We start from the raw sequence: 19,409 nt of genomic DNA on the forward strand, positions 1-19,409 counted from the left end.
ATAGCAGTGGTGAGCTATCACTCTAGATTGGCTCTGAAGAAATTAATGGAGCAGTAATGAGACACTTGACAGGCAGATGATACAACTTGTATTGTTTTGGTAGGAAATTTTGACATGAGTAGATTGTTTAACCAAATATCCATAGAAAAGACAAAGGCCTAGGAATAGGCATTTTATTATTCTTGGTCTCTCTAAAAGAGACAATATAATTCATTTTTTTAATAAAGCTAAGACAGAAGTGATAGAAATGTTAATGATGTTACTTAGATAATTTGAAAACTGAACTGTCAGAATAGCAGTGAATTAGAAAACAATGCACCACAGTACTTGCTAGGGAATCCTTAGCAAACATCCCTTTGGCTTTTGCAATGTGTTTGAGTTTAATGCTGCCGTGTCAATTAAGAGGCACGTTTGTTTTCATCCCGAAAGGTTTGTTCTATTTTAATTGAAAATCTCAACAAAGCCTTAAATGCGAAGCATGCCTTCACAGCATGCCTTCTAAAATACTTATTCAATATTCCCTTTGCTTGGCTCTCCAAGAAGAAGTGAATTTAAAATGTGAGAAATTGAAAATTTCTCTGGTTCAATGTGATACTTGGTCTCCTTTTGTGCTGGTTCTCATGGCAAAAAAAATAGATCTTTTGTAAGCACACGGTACATCAGAAAAACAAGAACATTGAATTTATATGGCATTGTGGCCATATCGGTTGATAGCTGCTTTACAGAAAGCTATACCAGCTTCCTTTCCCCACATCTGAGTCTGGATGCCATTAGCTGGATGATTTCTGTGCTCCAGCTCTTGGCCTTGCTGGGTTCTGTGAGCGTGGCACAAGAGGCAGAAGGAAAGCTGCTCTTCTCAGAGCTGGCCATGACTCTGTCTGTGATGCTCATCACAGTGTGGCAGGCGGCAGGGGTAAGAGAACTCTCATCCATTACAGCCCTTACCACAACATCACCATAAGGAATATCTAACCTCAGCAACAGCTTCAGTTAGTGTTAAGGGGTGATGAACGCTGTGGGCTAAGCAGTGGCCTGTGCTTCCTTTGGTCCCTACACTGCAGAGGGGTAGAGGCCAAAGTGAGAGGAAAGAGCAGATAGTGGGAGGCAGTAGAATTTTTAGGTGTTCTTCCATTAGTCATAGCTTGAGAACAAAAGTATTCATAAGCATTTGCCTTTTCCCTCTTTTCATTCTTCCTACAGAAGTAGAAACTGGGAATTTGGGAGTTTGAAGCACTCCTGATAATTTACTTAAAGCCCACACTGTAAATAACCACTAATATTTTCTTCATTTGAAATATATACATACCAACCAAAGAAAACTGTAACGTTTTAAAATCAACTCTGTGAACTTGTTTGTTTGATATCGTTGTCTTACAAAGTAAAAATAAGTGAGAAAGTTAAACTGTGGAAAGCCTCCACAAGTTCTACATATTGCTCTTGTTAAAATCAGGTGCAAGAAGGAAGGTTGAAAATCTGGAGAGCGCGATAATGAAACAGAGAAGAGACAGAGAGAGAGAGAGAGAGGGAGAGAAAGAATTATTAAAAATGTACTGGGAGGGGCTGCAGGAGATCATCCAGTCCATTCCCTGCCCAAAGGCAGGATCAACTTGTAAGTACGCTGACTTTAACAGATGTTTGTCTAACAGCTTCTTAAAGGTTTCTAATACTGAAGAATTTGCAACCTTAACCAGATGTTACACTCCAAGTTTAATTATCTGTAGGGCTTTTAACCAATTCCAGAGTCTAATCTAACCATGTTTCTATGGCTTGCAGCTATTCTACAGGGTTCCCCAAGTTATGGATATGCCACAGTGTGCAAATCCACATAATGTATGGTGCAAAAAGCCTCATAAATGTCAGCATTTGCTTTTTTTTTTTTTTTCTTTTTTTTTTTTTCCATATCCATATGCCTTTCTGCCTTGATGGATGCAAAAAAATAGGACTGGTTTGATGTTGCTTTTACATACATTCACACTGGCTGTGCTCCTTAGGTTGAGGCTGGGGATGGGTATTGTTTATAATTTTGTACATTTTTGTTGCCATAATCACTACTTCTCATTAGAAGTCTTTCAATCTTCAGCTGCTTGTGTTGTAGCCCTTAAAAAGTACCTTGCAATTTATTTTAGAGTTAATGAAAAATCTCACAACACAGATAACAACAGGAAATTGTCATCCTTTCCTCAAACTTTTACACAAGTGAAGATTTTACAAGAAAAATAAATCATTAAATGCAACCTAATAATTGTAAGCTTTACGATGAAAAAGTTTATAACATGACATAAATTAATTTGAAAGCAGTTAGTATTAAGAAAATGTTATAATCCTTTTTTAATTACATGAGCTTTACTAAATTAAAAAGTTTTTAAGACATACTCTCAATAAAAGAGGAGACTATGAAGTTTGGCAAAATATTGTGGTTTTAGGAATAAAACTTATTTTCCTGGGAAGGAAAATAAAATGAAACAAAGTGCATAAATCCAATTACAGATGTAGAAATGAAGGAAGGAACAGTAAACAGCAAATGGAACTGCATCTGTATTTACTCCATTATTGTATTGCAAACCTTGACTCCAGTTTTTAAATATCAAAAATTGAAACAAAAAAAAAAAAGTTGGTTATAGATAAACAAAAATATAAACAATGTGCTAAGAACTTTTTTTCTCTTAGAAAAAGAACTTAAGTATATTTAGGGTTAGCTGATCTTTCTATTCAGCGCAGGCAAGGCTTCCTTTAGCACTCTATTTGCTGTAAAATAAGGTTTTAGAATTTAAAATCGTGAATTAGAGGCAAAGGAAGGGAAACACATGTGAATGCATTTAATGAAAAACTGTACATGCCTTGCTCCAGTTTGAGAACCAGAACAAAACATGACAGAATCCTCTTACTTTTTCTGTATTCATGATGTACCATTGAAGAAACTTTATTTGCTGAAACCCAAATTTTGCCTTAAAAGATACTCTTTCTTAAGTCCATTTTGGTCCTTGTATCTGAAAAGGTAGCTGGAAAAAATATCTGGGTCACGTTTTACAAATTCAATTTTTATTTTTATTTTTTTTTAAAGTGTATTTGCAAAGGTTATTGCGTATTTGTATTATGCATATTTGTTTACGCTTATTTATGTTTTTATTTATTTATGCAAGCACCTGAGACATTGCTTTGGTGGAACAATGAGGTCAGCTACATGAACAGTGAGCCAAAGAACTTCCTTTTCCTGTTCATTTTTGCTCTCTCCTCTTATAGATCACATTGTGATGAAAAAAAAAAAAAATAAAGGTATAGGAGAGTTACTGTGGCATAACCTGGTAACAGTAAGCATGAGATAATCCTTCAGAAATATTTGTTCCACTTGAGCCAGAAGGACTAAAAATATTTTTTTGTGCATCCATTTTGAAGCTTATGCTGCTCACCAAATTGCTCCTTGGGAAAAGCAGAACAGTAGTTACTCTGTGATTTGCAAGTAATCTGGCCAGTCTCGTGCTTGGGCAATGAAACCAAGGTCCTTGGAAATGATGTATGCATATACATCCCTGAAGGTAAGTTCCCTTTAAAGTTCTGAGGACTGGCAAATAGACATCTACGGTGTGTCTGTCACCTTTAATATCTAGTTTCCAATGCTAGCTAGTTTGCCTATAAACCCCTGTTGGTTTTTTTTTCCCTCAGTCATCTGCTACTGATTGTGGGCTTTTACCGGTAACCTTAGTGTGTTGGTAGTTTTCCTTATAATGAACAAAATCTAAATATAATACAAAGAGAAATAAAATGCCATTATCAGCAGTGTAAACTGTCCTGCTAAGGATCTGCGTCTGATTAATAAATTATGGTCATTTGTTTAAACGTAAATCACCAAATGATGATGCTGCGTAGAAAAGCATTGTCAAAAAGCCTTTTATAGGTTCACATTCTGGGTCCATTTTCAGCTTTACATAGAGCAGCTGAAGTCCATCACCTTCACATCCTGAGATCATCTGGTAGAATCAAACTCTAAGTTACATGCTTGCTTTTTCAAAGTAGGTCAAATTTTTTTCAAATAAATATCTTATGACCCATTATTGCAGGTTTTGTTACTCAAAGATCTGCATTATACAAAAATTACCCAGTTCTCACTGGGTAAGTAGGACAGTAGGTTTTGTCATACTCAAAGACTTCTTATATTTTCAGAAATGTCCCTGGTTTTTAAAATAACATCTTATTCTTGACTACATCCTGTACAGAATGTTTTACAAGATCTAAAGATCGGTTGTAGCCTTGCCGTGAACTGTGCATGGGTGAACCACTGTGCCCAAATGACACTACAGCACAAACAGAATTAAATGTAAAAAACTCCTTGATTGTTCCAGTGAAACTGATAGTCTAGCCTCAGATAAATCTATCTTCAACTCAGAATACCCTTGGAAGGAACAGATGTGGACAGGAAAAAGTCCTCTGGTAAAAGCCATGAATTGAAGCTCCTGTAATGGAGCTTTCAGTCAGCCAACCTAGAAAGCTAGTTCAGACTAGTCCAATTTCATTTCTTACAACACCAGGAAATGTCAACCATTGTATCTTTAGGTCCACACCTTATGTACCTTCTAGAGGTACACAAAAAGGAAGTGCTACCAATCCTAGTAGCTGTCATTCACAATCAAATTTCTACTCCAGTGCACACGGAAAGCAGTAAAGTGTGTTGCTTTGCTTTGTTTTGTTTTCCCACTGGACCGAATCCTCAACACATAGACAATCATTCCAGTGCTGACATTGCATACAGTATAATTATCTTAAGACAATGAATAGACTGAGATATTACATACTATTTTTAAAGTCGTACTCATATTTTTATAAGCAAATATGTTATAAATGTCCACACTTGTAGGTGAAATTTTTTGAATTTCAAAACCTTATTTCACGTGCAGAAAGTATTTCTGCAAAATAACTAGCAGAATTCTCCTATTTGTGTAATTAGGAATAGATTGGACATTACTCCTTTGGGCAAATTTGATACATTATGCCACTGTCGTGATTTGTGCTTTATGTGTAACATGAAGACCAAGACAGAAAACCAATGAGGGAAGCATATCTAAGTATGCAGGCCCATTAATATGCAATACCTGGCCAAAGAACTCCTCTAAAGTAGGAGTCCTCTTCCAAGGTGTTGCACATAAAAAACAGAGAGGATGCCCCATGAGAGCTTGATGTTGCAGATACTCTAATTAGCACTACTGGCCATGACATAGTAAAATGATCCAACAGGAGATAAAGTATTGATAGTAATTTATCAGTGTGTAAGCTCTCCAGAAATGCTCTCTGGGGCTTTGTCTTTGAGCTTCCTTTCTGAGAATAGCCTTATTTTACTCTACTCCTCCCAGATATCTACACAATCTTATCAAAATGAAGTTAACTTGGACAGAAGGAAGAACAAGTTTGAACAGAAATGTCTAGGAATTGGAGTCCCTTAATAGCTCAGATAACATGCATTACTTCCTTCTATAGTACTGTAAATAAATAATTTTAGAAGTGTCAGAATGGTATCTTCAAATGACTAAAGCTTACTGTAAACAATTTGTTTGCTGTATTATTTAGTCCAGTTTCCTAAGGAGGACAAGCTTCTCCTCAGGCCAACTCCCTTCCTGTTCCCCACAAAGCCTTATGAAATGAGTATCTAAACTGCAACCAAATTTGATAAAGAAGCAGAAGTCCTTTCAATACATTCCTTGGAAGAGAAACTTGTAGGAGCAGAAAAAAAAAATTCCTGTTATTCAGTTAGCTGCTTAGCAGCTATTGAATGTACTATAGTGGGTCTCTCTCTTCACTGAGAAATGTTATCATGACGGACTTAAACAGGAGGTGGAGATAGAACATAGAGAAGGAAAGAGAGGAGCTAGAGGACAAACACCTAAACTAATTGGTACCCAAGTTTCATTAATCTTACTACTTCAAATACAGTTTATCTTTTCATTAAGCATTATCTTATAAGACAATGTCAGAGAAAGTCCTTCGTATTAAATGTGATTACTTAAATATGCCTGACTGCATTTGATGTAAGTCTTTGCAGGAGAAGGGTAATGCAGTGTAGAAGGGTGGAAAACTGTGCATGCCGGTCCTGAGCACAAAGCCATTTTGATTTCTGGAAAAAATGACCACCATATTTACTGCTGTAGAATCCACTTATTGTATGATTCAGTTCCAAATCAGGTTGTGTATTTCTTCAGGAGCATCATGCTTGAAATCACATGAGAATAAACTTAAAAACACAAACAAAATCAGTGGAAATACAGCTAGTATCCAACAAGACATAGCTATTTGGAAATTAGTGATTTTTTCACAGAATCATAAAATCATAGAATGGCTTGGGCTAGAAGGAACCTTAAAGACCATTTAGTTTCAAATCCCTGCTATTGACAGGGAAACCTCCCAGAGACGAGATTATTCAAAGCCCCATCCAGCCTGACCTTGACTGTTCCCATGGGGGGGCATCCACAACCTCACTGGGTAACTTGTTCCAGTGTCTCACCACCCTCACAGTAAAGAATTTCTTCCTGATTCCCAGTCTAAATTTACACTCTTCCTTGTCCTGTCACTACATGTCCTTCTAAAAAGTCCCTCCCCAGCTTTCCTGCAAGCCCCCTTCATGTACTGGAAAGCCGCTATTAGGTCCCCCTGGAGTCTTCACTTCTCCAGGCTAAAGAGCTCCAACCCCCTCAGTCTGTCCCTGCAGGGGAGGTGTGCCAGCCCTCTGATCATTTTTGAGGCCCTCCTCTGGAGCTGCTCCAACAGCTCCATGTCCTTCTTGTGTTGGTGGCCCTAAAACTGAATGCAGTGCTCCAGGTGGGGTCTCACGAGAGCAGATTAGAGGGGCAGAATCACCTCCCTCAACCTGCTGGTCATGCTTCTCTTGATGCAGCCCAGGATTCTGTCAGCCTTCTGAGCTGCAAGCGCACATTGCTGGTTGATGTTGAATCTTTCATCAACCAACACCCCTAAATCCTTCTCCTCAGGGCTGTTCTTAAGCCATTCTCTGTCCAACCTGTGTCTGTGCTTGAGATTGCCCTGACTCAGGTGCAGGACCTTGCATTGTTGAAGTTCGTGAGGTTGCCATGGGCCCACATTTTATACATGTTTAGCACCATATCTCAAATACGATCTGCCTGACCTAATGAAATGGTTAAGAAGTGCAACATCCTAAATTCAAAAGCTACTATTTCTTTCCCAATCAATTGCTTAGAAAACCAAGAAGAGTATTTGAAAAATTCAGAGAAGTGGAGGAAATTAAAGTAAAACTAAGATATTTTTTTTAGTAAAACAAAAATTAATCTTGAAATAATATTGTTTGAGATGAACTCAACTTTACATAATAAGAAATATATTAGAACAATATTTCCTGGTAAACATGAACTGTGCAAGACACTTTTAAAGTATCAAAAAAAAAAAAAAGAGAATTATGTAGAGTAATGCCAATCGGTTCTGTAAAACCAGTCTTATCCTCTTATTCTTCCTCAAAGTGTGTTCTTTTTTTATTGTCTCTCAAATACAGAAAGCTGCCTATTCAATAAAATAAATAGGCAATAAAAAGGAACACCCCCTTGGGTAAGAAATAAAAGACACAGCGCTGGGACAGTTCTGACCTGAGGTCTTACTCAGTAATCACCGTGCTGCTCACACATCAAAATAGTTTGGATATTCATGGATTTAAGTACAGTGGGGTTGCTACAGCAACATCATGTGCAATGCACAACTCCCATTGCTTTCCCAACTGCAGCTGTAAGAACTAGTTCAAACATTATATATATATATATAATTTATTATCAAGTGCAAACTCATCTCCACTCAACAGCTTGTCAAGTTGCTCACAATTTATAACAAAGCTGAAACACCTACCACCAATCCTACACAATATCTGGGGACAAGCCCCAACAGGTGTGCTATGGGAATCTGTGTCACAGACTGTTGATTTCGTATCTCTTTGATGTAACTTTGGCATGTTTTAACACTGTAGTCAAGGTAGACCATCAGTTTTTCTTAACACGAGATATCTACCAATATTCCTAGTTGTGACAGGGCATAAAAAGGGCATCCAATTAACAGTAAAAGAACAGCAGTTAAAACAAAACAAATGGCCACAGATGCATTTTGTCTTGGCCACTGTTTACTAATGAACAACAATTTTACTAATAACTTGTCAATCTGTAAAATGGCACGCAAAATAAGGCTTTTTCTATCTGGACATATATCAAACTGTTACAATTGATTTTACTTGTACTCAAGACAATGCTTGAATAAGCATCGATTTTGGAAAGAGCAATTTTAATCTGATAATTTTGTTTTCAACTCTTGCTGTTTGGGAAATTGTTATATATCAGTGCTTCATAAACCCTCGTAATTATCTCAGAAGGCCTACATACCATCTGGTATGCTCATCTTTATCACTGCCAGAGCAACAAAACTGTAATTTAAGTAAAAAACGTGTCAAATTTAACAGCTCTAATATTGCATGTACCGTAATTCTCTATGTAAATAGATTATTTTCAAAGTTCTGCTCCTTAGGTTTACAACAGGGTTCTTTAGAAGATCTCACAAACCACCCTCCAAAACAATAGCAGACAGCAATCTGTCAGGTCTCCTGCAAGCATTAGCTAATTGGCATCACTAGCACCTCAAGGAAAAAAAAAAAAAAGAAAAAAGTTTTGACTGCTTTGCTTGCCAAGAATTCCGTATAGCGTGCTAATAATACTGATACCCTCCAATACCTCGTCCTTTCAAGTTCGAAGTGCTGTGAAAAACTGAAATACTCTGCTGCAGCAATTTCCAGATTCATGCTAATTCCTGTTAACACAATGCTTTTTAAAATCTAACACATTCGAGAATGCTGAATTTCATCCCTTTCATTTTCACTGTTTTCTTAGCTTTCAGCTGCTTTCTTTTTCAAGTTCTGGAATTCATGTCTTTTCCAACCCCTTCCCTCCAACCCTGCCATGCCCTGACATTGACTGAGTGATGGATGGAGAGTCAAAAATACAGACTGAGTAGACACTAGCCTGTTGGGTTTGTTATTAGGTGACTAACCGGGGATTCAGGCTGTCATGGTGCAGGCAGCTGGACTGTCTCACGATAAGCACATATGGGAGTTGTTCAGTATTGTGATAGGTGCTTGGAACAGTGCGTCCATTGGCCTTGAGGAAGAAATTAAGAGAGGAAGAAGGAGCTGAAGGATGAAGATAAGGAACAAGAAGATGGACACCACCTGGAGATGGCCGCCATGGAACAATGTAACAATGAAGGGCCAATGGTAGGAGTGGTGCTGGGCAGCCTGGACTGATACCCACCAATAAGATTCTGACAAGTGGACTCTGGAGGGTATATAAGATACTGTTGAATTTCAATAAATGCCATTTTGCAGCATCCCCATATTGGTGTCTGTGTTGCAATGGCCCTAGCGAGGAGAGATTGCGGGTAGAGCAAGGAGAGATCACTAGCCCCTGCAGTGAGGGATCCTGAAATGGTGGCGTGTCTGCAGCACTAGCCTGTACGTTTGCTTTCTCCAGAGCTGTCTTCCTTTCTCAAGTCTTCTATTAACACTTCTTTAGCAGTTGACTTTGAAGTCAGTCAAGCAATGTGGTTTACCATCTATTACTCATTAGTTATTCTCTTCTTGAGGCAAGAATGGGCTGTGGGTTGTCTGGCTTTTAAAACTATAGATGTTTTCAAGTGTTGATGTAAATCTGTGTGAGACAATCATGTCAGATGTGCTGATGCTAGTACTAATGAACTGCAAAAAGTGATGAGATTTGTGATGGCTATTAGATCCCAGGAGGGAGCTAATCCCACACCTTCTGATGGAAGTGTCTACCTGGTCCATCTTTTTTCATCCATCTTGGTTTTGGTGCACCTACAAACTGCTCTATTCCCTTTTACAGCAGTAATGAGCCTCTTAGGTGGATGGAATATGCCCGTTTGCAAATATGTCAGCTGGCAGTACCCAGACCCTGGGCAACAGGCAGATCCCTCTCCCCTTCTCAAACTGACCAATGCATTGATTACCTTGATTGTGAACTGCAAAGGAGAATTATCCTAAAAAAAGCCCAGGATGGTTGCTTTTTTATGGCACCAGTGATTCCAGCCTTGCGCTCATCTTTCTTTAGCAGAATTTAGCCCTCATCAGATGATAACTTGGGATCATAGAATCAAAGAAACACAGAATCATAGAATGTCCTGGGTTGAAAAGGACCTCAAAGATCATTTAGTTTCTATCCCCCTGCTATGCGCAGGGTTGCCAGCCACTAAACCAAGCTGCCCAGAGCCACATCCAGCCCAACCTTAATGATTTCTGTAACATCTGGAGTTCCACCACCTGGAAACCACCTTTGCAAATCCACACGCATCCATCTCTGCGGGGAAGATCTGTTCAATTCTGTTCAATTAAGGCTATAACGGCACAGGGAGCACCAGACAACTTTGCGAGTTCCCTTGAGGCTAACAGGCTTTATTGTAACAACGATGACGATGATTTAGAAACGGGCAGACAAGACTCGCTTTATTTTTACCACCAATATGGCCCAAGAGAGGTAACGCAGCCATAAAAGGTCCTAAGCCGTGTATTCTATCGCACCCCGACTATGAGGGGCTTCCCTCCGCGTGTGGATGGCGCGGCCCCGCGCGCCGCGCGCGGGAAACCAGCGCAGCCCCGCCCCCGCGGAGCAAAGCGCACGCGTCCGCTGTTTCGGCGCGTTGTCGGGCGGCGGGCGGTGACGTCAAAACGGAGCGCCGCGCCTGGCCGTGTTTCGGGTCAGCGCTACCTGCCGCTGCTCGGCGTGTGCGTTGCACCGCGCCGCCTCGCTGCTTCTTATCTCCGTGTGGATCCCGATGAGCGGCAGGTGCGTGAGGAGGGGAGGGCGAGCCGAGCCGAGCGGGTTGTGTGTGTGTGTGTGTGCGTGCTTGCGTGAATGTGTGAGTGTAAAGGGGCTGGGGCCGCTCCGCGTGGTCTGCGCGTCCCCGAGGGAGCGCGGCTCTCCTCCGCTCTCGTCCCGCGGGATCAACCGAGCGCATCCCGCTTCTTCCCGCAGGTGGTGATAGACGCCGGGCTGGCGCGATGAGTCTCTTCAACCTGGACCGCTTCCGTTACGAGAAGAGGCGGACGAGCACGGAGCAAGATGGGCGGCCTGCTGCTGTAGCAGCCCAGGCCCAGGAGGATGGCAGCCCTGCTGCTGCAGCCCAGGCCCAAGAGAACAGCCCTGCTTCTGACGGCGGTGGGAACGATGCTGCAAGCAGCAGCAGGCCGGGCAGCCCAGCTTCGGAGGCAGCAGGTGGGTCAGGTGTTGTGTGCGCAGTGTAGTCTGAGTGCTGCATTGCTTGAAGTAAAGCACTCTGCCCTTCCTGTGCTGTGTGTTTTTTTTTTTTTTTTGTTGGTGGTGGTTGTTTTATCAAGATGTTCCCCTGTATGCACGTTTCACATCAGTTTCCATAAAAGCATCTATACACTGCATGCTTTGCTTGAAGATGTGCATGGTCACCTGATAACCAGAGATGAAATTATTTCAATTCAGTAAGCAAGCTGTGTTTAAAATATGCAAAGCATTCCTGTTTATTGTTGCTCATCTCAAACTAACAAAGTTTGAGGCTTTTCAGGCCTTACTATAAATGCAACCTTGTATAGAAGTAACTTTTCCACTAGAGTCTGAAACGAACTGGGACAGGTTGCCCAAGGAGGTTGTGGATGCCCCATCCCTGGAAGCGTTCAAGGCCAGGCTCTGGGTAGCCTAGTCTAGTGCTTGGTGACCATGCACATGACAGGGGTTTGAAAATAAATGATCATTGTGGTCCTTTTCAACCCAGGCCATTCTAGGAATGCAATGTGGGATATGATAGATAAAGCTGAAGCCAGGTGTTTGTTCTTGCCTTTGTCTTTCAGCTTGGCCTGGTTTTGCAGAGAGCAGAAATGCCTGTTTGTTATCAGCAACTGATTGTGCTAGTAGTTTTGCAGTGTTTGTCCCATGTTCTGGTAATAGATTGTGGTTTTAATGGAAATATGAAAAAAACACCTTGCTCATACAGGAGTTGATTAGCTTATTTGGCTGATATGTGTGAGTGTTGTTTGGATTCATCAGTTGATACCAGTGTCCAGCTGTAATGGCTCTCAACTACGTAATCGCTCGTGAGCTTTTTTTTCCCACTATGTTATACTGACAGCTTTTCAGTTTCTGAGGGCGTGGGAAAGGAAGAACAAAAAGTATTTGTTACTGATTGTTTTATACACCTTCGATGTTCTACTCTGTATAACTTCTGATAAAGATGTCAAGATAGAAGTGTCATTGGAGAGATCAGACAGGCTTCGATTATGTGTTTAGATAAAGAAGGAACACCAATATCTGTTGGTGTTAAACATCATTTGTTCCACATGCAGCTTATCCTTTGAAGAATGTTTATTGTAGTGCCTTATCTATACGATAAGAGAACTTTCTTGTAAAGGAGGAGTTCGTTTTCTTTTACAGGTCCACCCGACAGTGCTATGGTAGGTAATTATTTTTCTGTGAATTTTAATGTTATGCAGGTTAAATGTATTCAATATCAGTGAAGGCTTCGTGCTTAGGGGAGTCATCTTCATCTTTCACAAATATTGAGTGTTTAAAGAATTCCTGGTGGTTTTCTGACTTTTCCTCGCATTTGCACACCATTTCTATGCAATGCATTTAAATAAACTATTTTAAAAATTAGGTCATGTTTTCTGAAGTCAGTAGAAGTTAACTGAAAATCAGGTATTCAAATTTTGTCTGTAACAGATGAGATACCAAAGTGTGAAAGAGTAAACTGCGTTGGTTTAGCAATTGCACTTTCTCCTTGTTTCCTAAATGGCATTAGGAAGACAGAATTTTTCTTTCTTTAAGTAAAACAGGTACCTACTTTTTATTTCTTGTATTATTGTGGAAAAGATGCAAAAATAACGTGTTTATGGCACTATGTGCTTTCTTTTCTGCTAAATATCTAAGCATAAGAGTTGAGTTAATTTGTACAAGGAGCTGTAGTTAAAAAGTACGTGCTCTAATTGCTTAGTAAATCATACACAGGACAACGATTACCTGTATTTCTTCTGAAGGCCAACACAGTGGATTTGCAAAATATTCACATATGAAGCTGGGATAAAGGGAAGGGTGTTTCTTAGTTCATCTGAACAAACCAAAATAACTGATTACTTAGCTGGAGGCATTTCTCTTGTCCTTCTTAATTTGATATCATATGGTTATTTTTGTATTTGTAAAAAGAGCTTTAAGATCAGTTTCTCAGACTCCTTCCTTCCAGTATCATTTCCGATGGATTTCTTTTGATTTCATTTTGCTGTGTATCCCAAAATACAGATCTAACAAAAAGATGCTATTATTGTAATTTCATTCATCTGGAGAGGAAAAAGTAGTCAGACCATGTCTCCTGGTCATGAAATAACATTATCTTTTTAACTAATTCTTGTTTTTGCCGGAGTGAACTAATATTGGTGGAGTGTCATGCACCCCAGGTATGTATTGCTCCTTGTTGCTTTCTATGGAACATACGTACCTTACACTTCAACAAGCAGTTCTCAGTATGCTGACCAGAAGAATTAGTCATCTCTACATGCTTGTATATTTTGAAAATTATGTGGGCTTGCAGCCGCTTTGCAGCCAAGCTGGAGGTAGTTGGTTCTGAACATCACTTCACTGAGCGAGGATGGTAGAACTATCGTCCACTGAGCAGCAGTTATTGGATTGCATTAGAGAGGTGCCTCTAAAAAGCTGGGAAAATGCATTGGAATACTTTATTAAACTGTTCTGTTGAAATTACTAATTAAATAATGCACATATTTGATTTTAATATATGGTGAAGCTGTCTTAATTTTCAATTAGGCATTTTTAATTATTTAAATAGCCTGGTGTACTGAAATGGCGCTATGAATCCAGTTGTGGAAATGAAGCAGAACTGTGGTAAAACTATATAATTAGAAGATTTACAATGAAGAATTTCAAAACTTGTTAAGATTTGTGTTCCAAAAGTGTGCTTATAAGACTTCAGCACTGAATGGAAATAAAACTTGTAGATGAAATTAAACCTTTGTGTACAATGCTATTTTTGATGATTGACTGTTGTTGTTGATAGCCTTTCTGTTTAATTCAGGTGTAAAATGCAAGTGATCAAACTCTGAGGTTCCAGTGTTCACTGACATATTGTTGCGTGCACAGGGACTGCTTCTGCCTGGTATTCTTATCTGTTATCATTTCGTCCTTGGACAGAGGATGTCATGTCTTTTATTATGTTGCAGTTCATAGAGTATCATTCTTTTTAAAGCATTTCTGAGAAAAGTAATGCCTTCAGTACCTAATGAAATTTTTCCAAGGGTTCCTGGAAAGACACATTGATGATTTAAAAATGGTCTCTTTAAGAAGCACCTCAGACTTATTACTGCTCTTTAGGATTCAAATTAAAAGAGGCTTATTTGAAACAAAAATACTGATTAGCTTGTACACTTGAGCAGCATGCCTTTGATACCTCTTCCTGAAATTGAGTAGAAATTACCTGCCATTTGACAATTAGTTTGTTGTGCAGAGGTATTAAATATGGTAAGCCTCAAAGTACTGCTTTCGTTTTGTTTTTATTTCGGGGAGAGAACGGCTAGCCTATGTTGAATATGATGTGTGATTGTGTTGGTTTTTTTTTCCTCCCTCTTTGTGTAGGGTTACTTCAGTGTTTTCTTATCTCTGGCCTTAGAGTAACACTGATCCTGTGATTACAGGCATTCCTTAAAAGTCCCCTTTAATCATCATGCAATCAGGGAATTTTGCCTCCAATAATTACATGCTGTGGCAATAACTGTTTAAATGATTACTGCTATACAGTGTTATAATTTGCTCTAAACACATTGGAACCATTCCTCTTATTCTGTATGTGACTTGGTTGTTGTTTTTTTTTTTTTTCTGCTCATTTCTCCTCCTAAGTGATTCTGTTCAGTAGAATAGATGGAGGAAGGAGGTATGCTTTTCTGAGAGGGAAGATGCCTTTTCCAGGCAGTTAAGCATTTCACAGTTAGGAGACTTAGGAGCTGTCATGAAGAATAACTTGTATTTAAAATACAAATAAATTAAAGAGAGCCGAAGTGAAGCAGTAAATACGCTCTTAAATCTGCACTTCGTACAAGGCTTGTTCTAAGGAATAAAGTAATTCTTAAGGTTGTGTTATTTTTGTAAACTTAGCATCCATACTGGGTTTAAACTAAGTGAAGCTTTTATGAATACCTGCCAACTGCATATTGTGCTACTTGCAGGAGGAGTCTGTTTGAAATGTGCTCTAATAAATTTAAAAAAAAAAAAAAATCATGAAAATGACCTTTATCAATTCTCTTAATTCTCTGGAGCTGGAATGTCTCATTACATTATCAAGACGTTTTGATATTTCTATTAAATTCTTCTCATACACCTGTCAGTTCTGTGCTATTATGATAACCTTTGCTTTGCTAGCCCAACTTGATAACCTTGAGAAGTTATACACTTTAGAGTTTTTTTTGCTAGAGAGGAATTACCCACAACTTTGCATTTAAATGTAAGAGAAGTGTGTGATACTTACTTCAGTGTCTCTTCTACATTCTTCTTAAAATGTCTGCATAGAAATGGTTTTCACATAAAGCAGATCAGACATAAACAGAACAATGTGTCTCCTTCTACATATGGATAGATAGAAGTACAGATGGGGAACTTCCTGCTGGCAGCGTGGTGTCCTTGGTTGCAGGAAGGCATGTTTTGGGACATGTACTGCTCCAGAACTAGTGGTACTTGTAGGCTGCCCTTCTTAAGTTTACATGTGTATGGGCTTTTCAAGACAACGTGGAATCATTAAGGTTGGAAAAGACCTCTAAGGTCATCTAGTCCACCCACCACCAGTATTTCCCCACTAAACCATGTTTCTGTGTGCTACAGCTGCTCTTTCCGTAAACGTTTCCAGGGATAGTGCCTTCTCTGGGCAGCCTGTTCCAATGCCTTACCATCTCTCTGAGAACAAATTCTTCCTCATATCCAACCTGAACCTCCTCTGGCCCACCTTATGGTTGTTCCCTCCAACCTTATCACTAGTTACTTGGGTCAAGAGGCTGACTTCTCCTTGCTCCAGCATCCTTTCAGGTTGTAGAGTGATTAGATCTCCTCTGAACCTTCTCTTGTTCAGACTGAATAATTTCAGTTCTCTCAGCTGCTCATCATAAGGCTTGTGTGCCTGAGCCTTCACAGCTTTGCTGCCCTTCTCTGGATGCACTCTAGGGCCTCGATAAATTTCTTCTAGTGGGAGGCCCAAAACTGAACCCAGTACTCAATGTGTGGCTGGTCCTGCTGGCTATGCTATTTCTTATGCATGCCAGGATGCCATTGGCCTTCTTGGCCACCTGGGCACACTGCTGGCTTGTGTTCAGCTAAGCATCGACCAACTACCACTGGCCGATTTCTTCCACACAGTCTTCCAGCTGTCCTGCCCTAGGCTTGTAGTATTGCCTGTAGTTATCGTGAATGCAGGATATATGGAGTGCAGGACCTGACACTTCATGTTCTTGAACTTCATCCCACTGGCCTCAGCCCAGCCATCCAGCCTGTCCATGTCCCTTTGTAGGGTGTTCCTGTCGTCAGGCAGATTGACTATCTCAGAAATCATTACTGTAATCTTCTACCTCATCTGAAAGTGATAGAAGAAAGTTGAAATTTTCATGGTAAGTTGTTTAAAATCAAGACTTTTTTTTTTCCATAAAGGAATGAATCTGATCACCTGTAGTTCACTTCTGCCTTTGGCTAGCGACTGAATTCTGGTCTCTGCTGGCAGATCAGCTCTAGGAAGTGAGATTACTCTGCATAATTGAGCTGAGGGTGTTTGTTTGTTTGTTTGTTTGTTTTGTGTGTGTGTGTTAAATGACAGGAGCAGAAGAAACTGCCTTTATTTTCAGCTGTTTCCAGAGTTGGTAGCTGAGGAAAAAGCACTGGTATTTGGCTCGTAGGAACATGACTTTCAAGAAGGGTTTGGTACACTAGAGAGAAGAGCATGCACAAGACGCTGTATTTATGTGTTGAGGATATAAAATGCATTATACAAGAGCTTTATATACAAGAGCTTTAACTGACAGTTGTATCATTAAAACTCAGCCCTCCCACAAGTTCTGCAGCTGTATCCTGGACTTACCTTGTACAGTTGATATGGTCTATTTTCTTATTCTGAATTCAGGTTTCTTTTGAGTAGGAAATGAATATGAATATATTTTTTTTCCCCACACATCTGCCATCTCTGTTCAAAGTATATTATTGTCTGTCATCATTCATAATAAAACATAGCTATTGCACTCTGCGTGGTTTTTGGTATTCTATCCTCTTAGAAACAATGATCAGAAACTGTTATTAGTGGGGAGTTCCTCTTAATTCTGTACTGACTGTAAAAATGGAATTTTTATGTTCTGTCGTGGAGTGCAAGGCTTATCTTCACACATATGAGGGAGCACAGAGCTGGGTGGGAGAGCCCCAGCACCTCAACCTGTCCCAGCTACTCGCATGGCTGTTGTAGGAGAGCCATCAGTCGCATGAGTTGACTATGATGCCTATCACTGTAAGTGTAGAGGCCCTTGGGAGCATCGTTGTGATGGTCTTAGGAGGCATGAGGCTTATTGGGGCATATCAGTAAGGACTTCTTTAGGATCTTATGGAACCTTCTGTGGTGTGGTTGAAGAAGAGCCGAAGGTGGGGAAAGAAAGGGATCAGTTTGAGGAGGAACAAGTGTAAGGAAAATAGAGAAATAAAGGGGCAAAAAAGGGGAGCTTTGCAGTTGTATCCATCTGGCTGCTGGTAAATAGCAGGCTGGACTAGCCTCCCTCGAGCTAAGTGACCTGAGACCTGTTATGGCAGGGACAAGAGGTTCCAAGTCACTCATCTCCCTGTGCATGAAGCAGCTCATGGCGAATGCATCTCGAAACTGAAGCATGCTGCCGGGTTTTGTGTTTGGGATGCAGCTGTATTCATCTGAAGAGAAGGTAGAGCTCTGGTTTTGCACGTCGGGGCAGTTGTAGCGGGATCTGAGCAAGCGTGGAGGCTTTTGTTAGTAAGGGCATGTTCTCAGCTGGCCCCTCAGACTGGTTACGATGTCTGCTGTTCTGTAAGATGAACCAGAGGTTTGGTTTCCAACTGTCTTAGTAACAACAAAAGTTACCTGACTCTTGAATGTTGACAAGTATGAAATCCTGCCATATCACATTCAGGAAGTTAGATGTTACGTTTTCAGTCCTTCTTGTCATTGCTCATTCTGGTGATTCTGCAACAGAGAAATGAGCATAGACCATGTAACAGCAGCAGCAGAAAAGAAGCAGAACTCACCTGTAGCTTGGGAAGCAGTATGTTCTTTGCTATGAAAGAAAAGCAAAATCTGCATTGTTACACCTAGTACATATAAAATATGGAAGTGTCAGAGTTTTAAAATGAAAATAAAATCTGGTTTACTGTGTGCTTTCCTTTCTTCGTATTCTATTTCCATCCTTATTGGATTAATACCTGTTATTAAGTGTGTTCCATATTTTCTACAGGATCTTTGCTATGCATAGCTAAGACCTTCTGAAGATTGGCTTCAACAATTTACTTTTTTTGAGCTGTCATTGAACTCTTACTTACATTTTCTTCGGATATTAAAGAAGTTTGAGTTAAAATCACTTCTGTTTAATTGGTGCTAATACACTCAGTATTTAAATTCTTTTTTTTTTCAGCTGTGCACTACAATACTGTATTTTTTAATTTATTGGGTACCTCTCCCTTTTTAAATCCAGTATCATTTAGTAATTTCTAGTTTCTAGCAAATTCCTGTGGTTGTGCTTTTGGAATTTATCTCTGTTTCCATCAAATGCTGCCACAGTGAGTTATTTCAAGTTTATTTTCTACAAGATCACTTTTGGACAGCAGACGCTCTCTGCAGCTGTCATGTTCTCCACTCCATGCATTCTTCATCCTTTCTTCAGTTATGTACCTCCAGGGTTCATAATTTGTCTGCTCTTAAATAAAATGCTTGCCTTACCAACTGTTTTGTGTTCAGTAGTTCTCTTCAGCACAGGCTGTAAATAAAGTAGTGGAGAAAAATTACTTCCAGAATATGTGGGACTAGTGCATTGGGTCAGGCTCACAGCTTCTGCAACATGCTTCCAATACTTCAGTTACTGTCATGAAATAGCAGACTTAATACTTGAACACAACTGCCACCTCTTTGGTTGTGTAGTGTGGGTTTAACATTGCAAGAGATGTAGCATCTACACGTTTAAGTTCTTGTGTGTCAACTACAGATTGTTTATTTTCTAGAGTTTTCTATAGGAAGGTGGCTGAACAGCTGTAGCCTCGATACATAATGGATAGAACCACGTGCTTTAGCTTGCTCTGATTCATTTGGGAGCATCACTTTTGCAGCTATAATCACAGAAAGTA

General features: G+C 39.8%; 1 protein-coding gene across 3 annotated transcripts in view; it reads left to right on the forward strand.

The window, feature by feature from the left end:
• Positions 1–10,693: 10,693 nt before the first annotated feature.
• The window catches only part of SMARCAD1 (SWI/SNF-related, matrix-associated actin-dependent regulator of chromatin, subfamily a, containing DEAD/H box 1), a 45,131-nt gene continuing 36,415 nt past the window's right edge, over positions 10,694–19,409 (forward strand). The window contains exons 1-2 of one of the 3 annotated variants that reach the window (XM_048941271.1): positions 10,694–10,844; positions 11,034–11,273. In XM_048941271.1, coding sequence (XP_048797228.1) covers positions 11,060–11,273 — 214 coding nt within the window. In that variant the 5' untranslated portion in view covers positions 10,694–10,844; positions 11,034–11,059. The remainder of the gene's footprint in view (positions 10,845–11,033; positions 11,274–19,409) is intronic. The other 2 variants (XM_048941272.1, XM_048941273.1) reach the window with 2 other exon arrangements.

The sequence above is a fragment of the Lagopus muta genome, chromosome 4 (assembly GCF_023343835.1).
Source record: "Lagopus muta isolate bLagMut1 chromosome 4, bLagMut1 primary, whole genome shotgun sequence".
In the NCBI taxonomy this organism is placed as follows: Eukaryota; Metazoa; Chordata; class Aves; order Galliformes; family Phasianidae; genus Lagopus; species Lagopus muta.